At 33.7% G+C, this 14,433-nt stretch overlaps 3 protein-coding genes across 3 annotated transcripts; all 3 read left to right on the top strand.

The window, feature by feature from the left end:
- Positions 1–764: 764 nt before the first annotated feature.
- Positions 765–2,121, top strand: LOC147944723 (ribonuclease 3-like protein 2). The gene is made up of 5 exons (XM_087512698.1): positions 765–1,025; positions 1,127–1,267; positions 1,360–1,456; positions 1,539–1,743; positions 1,917–2,121. The coding sequence occupies exons 1-5, from the start codon at positions 765–767 to the stop codon at positions 2,119–2,121; spliced, it is 909 nt and encodes a 302-aa protein (XP_087368824.1).
- A 5,755-nt stretch (positions 2,122–7,876) lies between these two features.
- LOC104787713 (ribulose bisphosphate carboxylase small subunit 1A, chloroplastic) lies at positions 7,877–8,902 on the top strand. The gene is made up of 3 exons (XM_010513323.3): positions 7,877–8,074; positions 8,177–8,311; positions 8,450–8,902. The coding sequence occupies exons 1-3, from the start codon at positions 7,904–7,906 to the stop codon at positions 8,687–8,689; spliced, it is 546 nt and encodes a 181-aa protein (XP_010511625.2). The 5' UTR covers positions 7,877–7,903; the 3' UTR covers positions 8,690–8,902.
- A 2,144-nt stretch (positions 8,903–11,046) lies between these two features.
- LOC147944722 (uncharacterized) lies at positions 11,047–13,617 on the top strand. The gene is made up of 2 exons (XM_087451045.1): positions 11,047–11,749; positions 12,514–13,617. Exon 2 carries the CDS (start codon positions 13,060–13,062, stop codon positions 13,519–13,521), a length of 462 nt encoding a protein of 153 aa, XP_087307171.1. The 5' UTR covers positions 11,047–11,749; positions 12,514–13,059; the 3' UTR covers positions 13,522–13,617.
- Positions 13,618–14,433: the final 816 nt, after the last annotated feature.

Here is a 14,433-nt window from a genome sequence, read left to right as displayed (position 1 = left end):
AACCCAATCTTAATGAGTATTCATTTTTTCTTTATCGGATAAATATCGTCTTTCCATTAAAGAAAGAACAAAAAAAAGACTAGCACATGATTCTTGGTGCGTATGTAATACAAACTCATGTTGTATTGCCATGCACAATGTTGTTGGAACTTCTCCTATAGCTTAACATTTGCTTTTACTGTTTGTAAATACTATGTAAGAACTCTAATTTGACTCACTTGTGCTTCAGTTTACAGTTTAAGTGTCTTTTAATCGGAGGATTCATCAAAATCTCAATTAATTCCCAAATCTATATATATAAAGTTACATTTTCCTCTCTTTTTGTGCAGCCATGTCAGCCACTCCTTCTATTTAATGAGGCCAAATTTTCGACATTGTCCACTAAGATGTTCCTTTTGTTTCTTAATTTTCGACATTATCCACTAAACACTTTTTATTTGTTTGCCCCATATCTCTTTAAAAGCCCAATCTAGACATTTTTTGTTTTGCCGGCGAAACTAAAACCCTCTCCACGTAACTCAACTCCGCCTCCCCCATTGGATGACCTGAAGCGTCCCTCCACACCCACTGTCTTCCATCTCCAGTATAACGTCTTCCTCTATAACGTAATTGAAGCCGTTCAATGATCTCTTTTAAATTGGCGTTAGTTCAAGACCCACTACTATTTCTTAAATTGGCGTTAGTTTAAGCCTTATATAATGTCATCGCCTCCAATTTCCTGCTTCTTATAATTTGCTTTGTCTTTGAAATTTTTCCTGACTAACATGGATTCCACTGTCGTTTCATTCGCAAATCTCAAAGCTGGCCGTCTTCACCAACAGATAGTCGGAAGAATGCTTCGTCTCTGGTATTCTCTTTCTCTCGCCCTCATGAATCATATATACCTCGCTCACCCTAAGCTCGAACCTAATGAATTGGAGTTGTTGCGAAGTGAAAATACACGTAACGATAGGTTCGCTTTTGTCATCGTCAAACATGGCATCTACAAATTTTTTATATACAATGTTCTCGATTTAGAAAGAGAGGTAAATCATTTTTATCTCTTGTGAATGTTCGCTTTGATCGAGAACATATATTCTTATGATATCTACTCACTAATTTTGGTGTCATCTCTTTGGTTATAAAGTTCATAGAGTTGTTAGGCAAAGAAGATGATCCATATCCGTACAGATTTCTGAAATCCCCAAAATTAATCACTCACCTTGTAGAATCTATAGCTGGAGCTGTTTATATAAATGTGAATCTTGATGTTAAAAGACTCTGGGAGGTTTGTTATGTTCTCACTCGCTTTTTGTGTTTTCGAATTCTGTGTTATTATATTATGATTCTCAACTAACAAAAAAAAAATGAAATTTGCAGATAATGGGGAGTCTTTTGGAGCCAGTACTAACACTTGATGATTTGCGGCAGCAACCTGATATAATTCTTACGCTTTTTGGCGTGGGATATAAACAAGGCAAGCTGAGTTGAGTTCACGTATCGTAAAATTGGCAGCCAGTCCATTATTGGTGAGGTATACATTGATGATAAATTTATAGCTTGTGGGAAGCCTAACAAGTGTGGAAATATTGCACAGATGAATGCTACTAGAGCGGCTTTACAGACGTTGTTGTCGGAGAGTATGTTGTTGTTGGAGAGTATGCCCATTGAAATGGTTATGAATGATTACATTGAATATGAAAATGCAAAAGAGAAGTTGATTGGGATTTGCAAAGACAGAAACTTGTCAAACCCGATTTTCAGGTATATATTAGTCCTACTCACTTTAGAGATGTATTGTTTCTAGGGTCTTGTAATCTCAGGAAGCAGAGTGCATTTACTAATATCTTACACGTATAACTGTTTTTACTGTGAGTGACTCAATGCGCCATATTAACAAATACAACCATTATGCTACTTTGTTCAAATCTTTTCAGTTTTAAGAGCTTTGAGAAGGGATATATTTGTACAGTTAAGGTTGAGACTTCAACTGAAGACGGTACCTTATGCATCAAAGGTTTCAAAAGACAACATAAGAAGATTGCTGAAAACAACGCAGCCTCCCACATGAATAAGAACTATGAAATCTTCTCCGTTAAGTCGTGTCATAAAGAATCTGCAACTGTAGCAACTTTTAGATGAGAAGAAGGATCAAAAGATGCAGAGAACTTTAGAAAAGAAGAAGAATTCAGAAAAGAGGAAGCGGCAAAGTTTAGATGAGAGCAAGAATCCACAAACGCAGATCAATTTAGATGAGAAGAAGAATCTGGAAATGGAGAACAATTTAGATGAGAAGAAGAGTCCACAACTGCAGAACAGTTTAGATGAGAACAAGAATCAGCAAATGCAGAATAGTTCAAATGAGAAAAGGAATCTGCAAATGCCGAATAGTTTAGAAAAGAAGAAGAATCTGCTTTCAAGAAAGAGGAGGAAATAGAGAACAATTTAGATGAGAACGAAAATCAGCAAATGGAGAATAGTTTAAGTGAGAACGAGAACATGCATCAAAAGCTGAAGAAGAGGAAAAGGCGTTGAAAGATTTAGTTAAGTTTTTTGGTATTTCTCTTTTGCACAGTTGACAAACGCTTATTATATTTCATTAATCTTATTGGTGCAATGAGTGAGACTCTAGAATCAATCAAACTGTCCTCCATTCCAATTTTTGTCATCTGTCTAAGACACATTGTTCGTTATATCGTCTTTTCTTTTTGTCAGCCATCTTTGTCAACTTTTTGTGATAATTACAATATTTAAGTCCTTCTCAAGTTAAAAATAGCTCTCAAGTTCTAAAAAGGTTCAAAACTCCAAGTTCAAGTTGGAATTGTAAAACTCATAACTCCTACAAATAAGAAACTCAGAGCATCTCCACTAGAGAACTTGTATTAGGTTGCTCATAATTAAATGAAGCATAAAATTAATATTAAACTAATGTAAGGAATCAATAACAAAGAGACAATGAAAAGAAAGAAATGGGAGGCCAACAATAAATATTACAACACACACAAACATAACTGCAACACACGTCCAGCCTATAAATAACACTAGGAAAAAGTCTGAACATAAAAATCACACACAACTTGCAAAAAATGTTGCGAAACACACCCTACTCCCTTGAAGAACTACCAAACGACGTCCTCGGAGATATAATCTCTCGAGTTGCTCGGCTCTCACGCACAACCGTGAGACATGTTATGCAAGCATCACCACATCTAGCCAAGGCAGCCCAAGATCACTGAGTTTACAAGAATATCAACCTGAGGCACCTAGCCATGAATTCACTAGCAGCACTAACGAAATACCAAGACTTCATGGAAAAATACATTGTAAGTGGAAATGTTCAGGCCCACTACATCAAAGGGATCCAGGAATATTTTCAAAAGAACAACACAGAGACAAGGTTGGAACACTTGAAGAAGGCAGCAGAAGGTAGTTACGACAACGGTATTTACCTTTAAGGAATTGTGAAGCTGTGCAGGAGTGACGCAGCGGAAGGAAAACTTTGGCTCGACAAGCTAGGCTGGAAACAAAACAAAGCAAAAGGTGATCAATGCTAGAAAGAGATTTAGAAATACGAGTGCCACAATTAGATAACCGTAGCACTAAATTTTCTGAAAATGAAAACTGAGCCAAAAATAAACAACCTGGACTGTATAAAATAACAGCAACATAAACAAGAAAACTAATTTTTCCCAAAACACAACTCACATCGAATCCAAACACTCACTCAGGGGACAAACGAAAAAAAATTACAACTAAGAACACAAAAACAACTCACAACTTAACAAAATTTTCATATAAACAAATTTGCACACCAATTAACACTTACATTTAACAAAATAAACAGAGGGGTAACCAAATATCCCCTACAGATGCGAAGCGAGCAGGAAATCACCCAAATACGCAAACAAAAATTATGGATCGATGAAAGGGATGACTGAAAAAAGGATTGCAAGCATCAAAGTAATAGGTTCAATACTCATATTGTCCTCTAGATCACAAACATTGCTCCTCTGCTATCCGTTCACGAGGACATCATATTTTCAAAGAGAACTAATCCATTCCCAACTCAATAACATACCAATAATAATCCAATAGACCAATACATTTTAAGCCTTACAGAAGAATTGGGTCCAACGGCTGAAACACAAAATAATAGCAAAAAAAACAGAAATGTAAGTTATTGATTTTATTGACTTTGCTTAATAAAATCCACAACCTTTTTCACTCCAAACACTAAAATATTGATAAAAAAAAACTACTTCCACAGTTTACTAAATACATATGAAAATGATTAAAACTCTAACCCTCAACCACATATAAAAAAACCAAATAACAATCCAACCACACAATAACAAATAATTAGAATTTAAGCAAAACTAACAACTACAGCCAAACAACAACTTTTATTACACGATGTGAGAGAAAAAAACATTAAAATCTTTTAAAAAAAAAACATTAAAGTTCTCATTATAAACTTTTTAAAAAACATTAAAAACACATGATGATCCCAATTTTTGAAAAATAAACAGCGCACTAAATTATACTTACTGCAAAACCTATTTAAAAAGAAAACCAACAAAACAACACAAGCAAACAAATGAACTAAAAAAACAGACGCAAAAAATAATTTACATAATCAAAAGATAATATAAAAAAAAAAAAACCTAAACAAACCTTAATCTAACTCCCACGCGTAGATCGCAATACTATAATAAATCGTATAAAGCAGATATATTAATCAATCATTTTTTATGTGCACTTGATAATAAGTTAGTTTTCATCCGTATACAAAAATTAACTTTTGACTTAGACAACTGTCTTATTATTAATATTTCAAAGTCATATACTCTACAATTTAGTTAGTTCAGTCAATGGTAGTCTAGTGATAAAGATCATATTAATCATTTAATATTATTATTGCAGAGATTTCTGCTAAACATACATATAAGAATGAGAATCGAGCGGAGATTGTAATGTGTTAATGTGGTTGTTGTATTGGAATTCAAACTGAAAACAAAACTGTAAAAAAGATTACAAACCGCAGATTACACATAAACTATTAACTAGAGAGTTTAATTGCAATAGTGCTCTCAAATAGGAAAATAAGAGATTATATGAACCAAAACTTAGTTTGATTTGACTAACATCAATTTTGATTTATATGTGTCAAAATGTATTTATTTGGATTAATTAATTATTCATTTTATTTGTAACATAATCAATCCTTTCATTTTTTGTCCCAAAAAAAAAATCACTCCTTTCATTTTTATGAAATAAATTAAAATTTAAATAAATTTAAGAGAAATAAACTCTCACTCTTGAATTTAGAGTGTCATTCTACAAAGTTTTTGCCGTAAATGTTTAAAATAAATTTTTGCAAAGTTCTATTTTATTTTTCTAAGTAACTAATGAATTTAGAAGAATTTAAGAATGCTTATTTTCCAATATCACTTTTCAAAAGTACTCTATCTCTAAAACATTAAGAAAAATGTCTCTAAAATTCTGAGATCTACAGAAGGACCGACGTGTGTAACTTTATAAAAGCATCCAAAAATTATTTTTATACATGTGTAAAATTTTAAAAATATTTTGTAAATACCTTATAAGTACCTTATAAAATTTATAATATATCTTATAAAACCTTATAAAATACATTTAAAACCTTATAAGTATTTGTATCGAGTCTCCAACTAGTAGTTATTGTAATACTCCAGTTTCATGAAATATAGTGATGCATGCAGATAAGTTTAAAAGAATTAATTTGACCACATATTTCATACAAGTGCAGTTGTCTTTTTGGTCAATAGTACTTATACAACTCTACAGTTAGGTCTGGCTCATCAATTTTATGGGCTATGTGCATTTTTTTAAATGGTTTTTGCAGTAATTATAATATATGACAATATTTTTGAAAAAAAACTCTAAAATATGACTTTTCTCTGAAAAAATGCCCTAAAATATAACAAAATTTTGCCAAAAAATTGTGGTCCCAGTGTAAATGCACATGTTGCATTTGTCTTACGCCGATCCTTTCTATAGTAGCGTGTTTGCGCTAGAGGGATTTCAGGACAGATAACCTTTCTAGAACTGATTATCGGAACCGTGCGAGTGAGAACAAATCATGGAAGAAAATCATTTGGTGATTTATAGGATTGGTAAATAAGACTTTAGAGCCTTCAAGACGTAGTGAACCGGCCGTCGGATAAATATGGACCTACGGGTGAGCAAAAAAACCGTAATCCAAAAAATCGAACTAAACCAAACTGAAATAAATGGTTTGGCTTGGTTATAGTTAAGTCTAAAATCCATTTGTGTATTAACCAAATCGTTTATGTTTTGTTTGGTTAAAAACCGTAAAACCGAATATATTTTTTTTATGAATATTTGGAATACCATATATAATTAAGTATGTGCAGTTTATAATAAATTTAATAATGTCTTTAAGATTTTTTAATTGAATCTATTTTTTTAAATTATTTAAATCTTATTGATTGATATATTCTTTCTATATTTATTTATTTTATTCAACAAACTTAACTCTTTTTTTGTAAAATATAGAATAACCTAATAGAACCGTAATCAAACTTAACGAAATACATATGCTTTTTACATAGTTTTATTTTTCATAAAACTGTAAACCGTAAAAATCGAACCGTAACCAAATCGAAATATATATGGTTTCTATATGGTTTTAATTTTATAAAACTAAATAAATCGTAAACCAAAAAACTGAACCGAAATCAAATCGAAAAATTGAATGCACATCCATAGATGGATCCACTGGCCGAAAGAAGACGTATGACCCATTAAGAATGATGACGGTTAGAGCGTTACAATTATCCTCCAAAAGTAATTTATAAATTTTCTGAAATATCATTTTAAATTGACAGATGAAGAAGATATTTTTCACACCAACAAAAAAACATTTTTCAGAAAATTCTCATTTGTCGTTCTAACTAATAGATAAAATATAATTTAGTTAAAAAAATGTATTAAAACTAGAAAATTATATTAAAAAATATACAACTTGATAACAATATGATTTAAGATGTGGAAAGAATATATTTAGTTTTAAGAGTCTTGCTTAAATTAATTTTTTTGGGTGGAAGTGTTGTTTTACGTTTTCAATGTAAAATGTTGGATAAATATTCCAATTTTTTCTTATAATTTTGTGTATTAAGTATTTGTCTTCGCTTAATAACTCTTCCAGCTCTTACGGTTACTGAAGGCACATAATAGTGCAACCCATGATGTGTTCGAAGCTCGAGCGAGGCATTAGAGAATATGATGAGACAAGAATCACCGGAAGTAGTAATTCCCTTTTCTATTCATTCTAATATTTTTACCAAATCCAAGGTTAAAAAAATGTATGATTACTAAAAATTCACTTTCACAATAAAATTGCTGGCATATTTTACAGATAATAAATGTATAAGATATCATTCTATATAGTTGACAAAAAAAAGAGATATCATTCTATATATATATATAGTTTTATCAATCCAAGTCAAAGGTAAAAAAGAGGTAGTAATAAGGAAAAATATTAATCCCCCCAGAAAAGGGAAGGAGCCAAAACCAAAACCTCCGGAAAGTAAAACGAGTAGCACACCACCCATCACACATTTTAACTCATAGATAACGATAAGATTCATGGAGTTATCTTCCACGTGGCACTGTTCTAGCGGTACAAACCGATAAGGGTCTCAACACCTTACCTTAGGCTCTGTGGCCGTTACCAAGTGAACTTAACCCACACACATATCCACACTCAACATCCAACGGTCTAAATCCCTTCACAATCCAACCTCATGAATCCTCGACCCTCCGATCATTCAAGGGCTTGTTCTCATTGTTATTATCATTATATATAGATGGCCAAAGCAGTAGACCTATCCTCAGTCACACAAAAGAGTAAAGAAGAACAATGGCTTCATCTATGCTCTCTTCCGCTACTATGGTTGCCTCTCCGGCTCAGGCCACTATGGTCGCTCCTTTCACCGGACTTAAGTCCTCCGCTGCTTTCCCAGCCACCCGCAAGGCCAACAACGACATTACTTCCATCACAAGCAACGGCGGAAGAGTTAGCTGCATGAAGGTTCATATATATATTTTTCTTCTTTCGATTTTTTTGTATATTCATTCGAATTACATGAACTAATGTTATTGTGTATTGGGTAAATCTTAAAAAAAATTATAGGTGTGGCCTCCGATCGGAAAGAAGAAGTTTGAGACTCTCTCTTACCTTCCTGACCTTACCGAATCCGAATTGGCTAAGGAAGTTGACTACCTTATCCGCAACAAGTGGATTCCCTGTGTTGAATTCGAGTTGGAGGTAATCAAGTTTGAACATAAATATAGATCTTGGACTATATTTTCTTGTTGTTGTTGTTGTTGTTGTTGTGTATAATTTCGCTAGGAACTCTTTAAAAAAATATTCTGAGTTGGTTTGTAACATGTGTGGTTTTTATAGAACGGGTTTGTGCACCGTGAGCACGGTAACAGCCCCGGATACTACGATGGAAGGTACTGGACAATGTGGAAGCTTCCCTTGTTCGGTTGCACCGACTCCGCTCAAGTGTTGAAGGAAGTCGCCGAGTGCAAGAAGGAGTACCCCGAAGCCTTCATTAGGATCATCGGATTCGACAACACCCGTCAAGTGCAGTGCATCAGTTTCATCGCCTACAAGCCCCCAAGCTTCACCAATGCTTAATTTCCAAACCCCTTCCCCCTTTGCTTTGTTTCTTTGTAAACATCAAAACATTATCCCCCACCTTTGATTTTATATCATTCTGCTTTTCTTCTTCTTTTTTTTTTACATATCTAAAGTTTTAATTTCCGGATTTAACGTTTGTTTTCCGGTTTGCGAGACATTTTCTATCGGATTCTCAAATGTCTGATGAAATAAATATGTAATGTTCTATAAGTCTTTTGATTTCGAATTTGCATATGAACAAACAAGAAAAGAGGACAATGCGGCTCAAAAAATTATGAAATATTCAATCACCTAAAAGTACTTTAACCTTTTGATCCGTCGTTTGAATAGCAATTATTTGAATAAAGTAAGTTTCTCACATTCAATTCTTTGTCACACGATTAATGAGGTTAGGGGAGGTTTAGATTAGACTAACAATATCTTGAAATAAAAGATGACCCACTTGAAATCTAGTGATGGATACATAAGTGGACGTGCTTTATTTAGGATAGGATTCTAGATAAGAGTCTCGGATATTCATTTTTACTTAAGTATATTCAAAGGATCTTGTGGATTATTTATTTTTCCTCAATCACTTGACTTGGCCCAAATTCACATCTATACTATTAAAGCTGAAGTACTCACTAGACTCAAATTGGATCATGACTTTATTTTGGTACGTTTTTCATTAAAAATGATTAGAGAATCACTTAATTTAATTAAATTATCCTATAGTTTTGATTTCACTAAATGACGAAAATACCCCTTGCTCGCCCACTTAATTACCACCGGGTCGGGACGCGGATCCTCTTTAACCCGGTAATAGAAGAAAATAAATCCGCGGATCTGTTTGTACTCCAAGTTTATAATATTCGGATCCTGTATGTTGTTTGGTTCAAGAATAATTATTCCCGTCACCAAACAGAAGTATAATTCCTATAAATAAGGAAACTGGTATCCGAGTATTTAATGGCTTCGGTAATATCAAATATTAACTACTACCATACTTAATCCCTATAATTATTACGAATATTAATACTTATCGATTGTATTTTTTTTTTGCTTCCAAAATAATCAATAGATTAAATACGAAATTGTATATATATGTAAACTTATTTGATTTGCTTTTATATTGTGAGATATTTAAGGAAACAACAAATCAACTTAATACAATTAAATAAAAACAAATCATCATTTAGTTTATATTTTTTAATATTTCCTTAACGAAATTATAGTAATTAATTATGAGTAGTATAGATGGAAAGAATTAAAAACGCATAAATTATATATATGTGAAATTGTAAACTAATTTACAGAAATGGTGTACTGTATATCCCACATCGACTAAATATTTTGGAATATGGTTCATAATGACTATAAATATATGACAAAAATGTTTTGAGTACAAATGAGCAGGAAACTTGATTTATCATGTATCCAAATTTAACAGTTTAATTTGGTTCTATATTTGAGAATATTTAAACTTTTAAAAAGTAAACATATTATAATATATTTATGTTTTTAAAAAAAGTTTTAGATATTATAAATATTTAAATTTTTATAGAATGTTTAAATTATTATAAATATTTGAACTCCGTCGAAAGTTTAAAATATTATAATATATTTAAAGTCTATAAAATATTTAAGTAATATTAATATTTTTACTCTTAAAAATTTTAAAATATAAGAAAGTTTGAGTTAAACCTTTTAAAACAGGTATTTTTATCAAACTATAAATTAAGCCATGGAAGCGGGGTGTATCTATCCTCTTACAAAACTACTATCTGATATTGCGGAGTGTCTATTCTCTTAGACAACTACTATCTACTATTTCGATGTGTCTATTTCCGTGAAAAGCTACATTTTACAAACTACTTACTCTATTAGGATTTCTAATTTACTATATAACCCCAAATATACAAATAAACACTATATAAACAAAGAAAATAAGTCAAAATAAATAACTATATTACAAAAATACAAATTACAAAAAAAAAGTAACTAACAAAATATATAATCCCGTGCTGTAGCACGGGGTATCACCTAGTATAGATATTATTGTTGGAACTAGGATAGTATGAAATATAATGTACTTTAATGTTGTTTATTTCGGAATATGATAAGATATACGAGGGTGGTAAGAATTCAAAGTTTTGTGAGAAAAAAAAATTGTTTGTAGGAATTTTATTTTCAATAAAAATATTTTTATAAATACCTTTTTACCATTAGAAGAAACAAATCTCTTTTACCATTTAATCTCAGTTTTGGTCACCATCGATTACATCGAAATGCGAAATCCCACAAAGATTGAAAGATATAAAAAGATACCACAAATTTGTTTTTGTTTTCATGTAACTTTTTGTTGACTAAATTAGGTGGGAGTGAACATCAGAAAAGAAAAAGACAAAATGAGTGGACCAAAAGGCCCATTAACATAAATAATGACCAAAATGGGTGGACCTCCTGAGAGAAAAAATCCCAACTCCCCCTTCGGAGCTTCACCATACCGAATAGCCCACCCAAGTTATCTTCTTACTCCACCCATATTACAAACTCTATATCAAAATATTGAATAATAACAAAAAATTGGTTTTTGTTGTAAAACATTTAGTGGACTCCATCGACCGGCCTCCTTAACTCTATGTGCGATCCGCATATTCGCAGCCCAAAGGCCTCGGTCGGTTTACTTATATGTTTCCTATTATGTATTGGACTTAGTCCTCCCTATAAATATGTAACTTCTATTCGATATCATTAATAAGAACAAGAGATTTCTCCTAAACTCTCTAGTTTCACAACACGTTCTCAGCACGATAGCCTCAAACCCTAAAAACCCTAAAGACAGCCGCCGATTCTCTCTTCTTCTTCTTTGAGACTCATCTTCTTTGTCTTGGAGATCTCTTGTTGATTCACGAGCATCCTTAGCTCGTGATCAAGTTCTATCCTAAACTCGATCGAGGTTCGTGGTTCGCGGTTCGGGGGTGAGTTTGCGGGAAGCTGTTCGTGATCGAGAAAGAGAGGAACAACCGAGGTCTTTAGCTCCAGGTTCATATCCAGTCAGAATCCTAATCGGTGAAGGTAAACAAAATTTAAAACACCCTTAGAACCCTGAAATCGAATTTGAACCTAAAGCTATTGAACCCTAAAAACAAACAAGTAAAACAACCAACAAAGTTTAAGATCTCTAAAACCTAAAACTTAAAAATCGGATCATGTTTAGATTGTTAGATTTCTTGAGAATTAAAACCAATTATATTACAAGATTAAAATTTGGTTGATTGTTGCTTGATTGTTGCATAAGAACCTAGAACTAAAATTGTTAGATTCATAAGATATTAAATCAGATTGTTCTAGGAAACTTAAAACTTGGATCATTCATGCATCATAATTAAAATCGAACATGTATAGGTTGTTATTAGAATCGGCTGCATGAATTAATCTTAGGATTCCTTAAGCTAAAACTTGAACATAGTTTTCCTGTAAAATTCTGGCCATGAAAACCATAGAACTCGAGCATGAGCTTGTCTAGGATCAATTAGGATAACTTCCATAAAACTCTTAAAACATTAATTGCTAAATCCTAGACTAAATAGGAAAACATAGAAAAGGAAATCCTATCTAGAAATAAGGAAAACATTGCATGCATTATCTATTTGATTTTGTTGTCTTGCATGCATGAATTTAAACCATAAAACTATAAGAGGCAAGGCATGTTTCGGTCTCAAATACCGCATGACCTAAGGCATGGTTCGGTCTCAAATACCGCATGGCCTGAATTAAATGTTGCATGGTTCGATCTCAAATATCGCATGCTAACTATCGGTTGTCTATCTTTTATGCAGATGGCAAGCCTCAAGAGCCTAGACTACCCAATCCTGCAAGCTTCTGGAAAGAACTACCTGCAATGGGCAAACGACACCGAGATCTATCTGTCGTCACACGGCTTGCATGAGTGCATCGATGAGGAATTTGAGAGCACTGACAAGAAAAAGAATCAGTGCCTCCAGCATATACACCATCACATTGTTGAGTGTCTCAAAAGCCAGTACCTCTTCATCAGAGAACCTCTCGCCCTTTGGACACAGCTTAAACGCCGTTATGGGCACCAAAAGACGGTGCTCCTTCCAAAGGCAGAGTTCGATTAGAAGATCCTAAGGATCCAGGATTACAAATCCGTATAAGAGTATAACTCTGAGCTTTTAAGGATTGTCTCACTCCTTTGGCTATGTGGAAAAGAGGTGACTGAGCAGGAGCTGATAGAAAAGACATTGTCTACTTTCAGCCCCAATAACAGAGTTCTTCAGCAACAATATCGGCACCAAAAGCTCGCTGACTATGGGGAACTCGTTGAGTGTTTACTGTTAGCTGAGCAGAACGATGAGTTGTTAATGAAGAACAGTCCTATGAGACCTCCTGGTACAGCCCCATTACCAGAAGCAAATAAGGTTGATTTGGGAAAGAAAGCTGCAGTAGAGTCTAAGGAGCCTAAAGAGCCTAATGAGACCAACTACGTCCACAGAGAAAGACACTACGGCCGTGGCCGTGGTGGCAGAGGACGTGGTGGTCGAGGAGGCCAGGCTGGCCGAGGAGGCCGCAGACGTGGTGGTAGGGGCCATGGGTCTTTTAAACCACACACCAAGGCCAAATCGACTTGCCACCGTTGTGGTATGTCAAACCACTGGGCCAAGAACTGCAGAACTCCCAAACACCTCATTGATGCATATCAAGAAGTTCTTAAGAAGAATCCAGAGGCAAACCTTGTGTACCTCGATGATGAAGGAGACTTCGATCATGAGAAGGATGACTTACTAGACTATGAGACTTCCGATTGCCTCAACAATGAAGATTGAATTTCAATTTTTATTTTGGTTTAATTTCTATGCTTTTATGATTTAATTTCCTTGTAATGACTTTGATTTAAATTCAATGGATTTTATTTTATAAAATTGTCTTGTTAAAACACAAAATTATTGTCCTATTTATAGAAATGGCCGAGGACATGAGTGAACTAGTAGTGGACAGTGGCTCCAGCCACACCATACTAAAAGACATAAGATATTTCATAAATCTTATTATGAAAAATGCTAATGTTAGTACAATTGCGGGTATAGCAAACTTGATAGAAGGCTACGGCCAGGCTCACATACTGTTGCCTCATGGCACACACATTGAGTTATGTGATGCCTTATACTCACCCAGCTCTAAGAGAAACTTATTGAGCTTTAATGATATAAGACTAAATGGTTATCATATTGAAACCATGGGTGAAGGATCTAAAGAGTTCCTATACATTACAGAAAATGTGAAAGGACAAAAGAAGATCCTAGAGACTATACCTGCATTAGCCTCTGGTTTATACCATGCTAAGATTAACATGCTAACTTAGCAAAGCACAGAATGATCAACGAACAATTCACTCTATGGCATGACCGGCTTGGCCATCCGGGTTCGAACATGATGCGTAAATTGATTAAGAGTTCAAAAGGGCACAACCTCAAAGAAAGAAAAGTTTTCCCTACAAATCTCACTTGTGTAGCATGTGCACAAGGGAAATTTATCATAAGACCCTCACCAGTAAAAGTCACAAAAGAGACTTTAAATTTTCTAGAAAGGATACAAGGTGACATATGTGGACCAACACACCCACCATGTGGGACATTCAGATATTTCATGGTGATGATAGATGCATCAACCAGATGGTCTCACGTATGCTTGTTATCCACAAGAAACTTAGCATTTGCTAAGCTCTTAGCCCAAATCAT

This window comes from Camelina sativa, chromosome 5, assembly GCF_030686135.1.
Source record: "Camelina sativa cultivar CO46 ecotype springtype chromosome 5, ASM3068613v1".
Lineage (NCBI taxonomy): Eukaryota > Viridiplantae > Streptophyta > Magnoliopsida > Brassicales > Brassicaceae > Camelina > Camelina sativa.
Note: the sequence above shows the minus strand (reverse complement) of the source record. Positions and strands in the feature narration are given on the sequence as shown.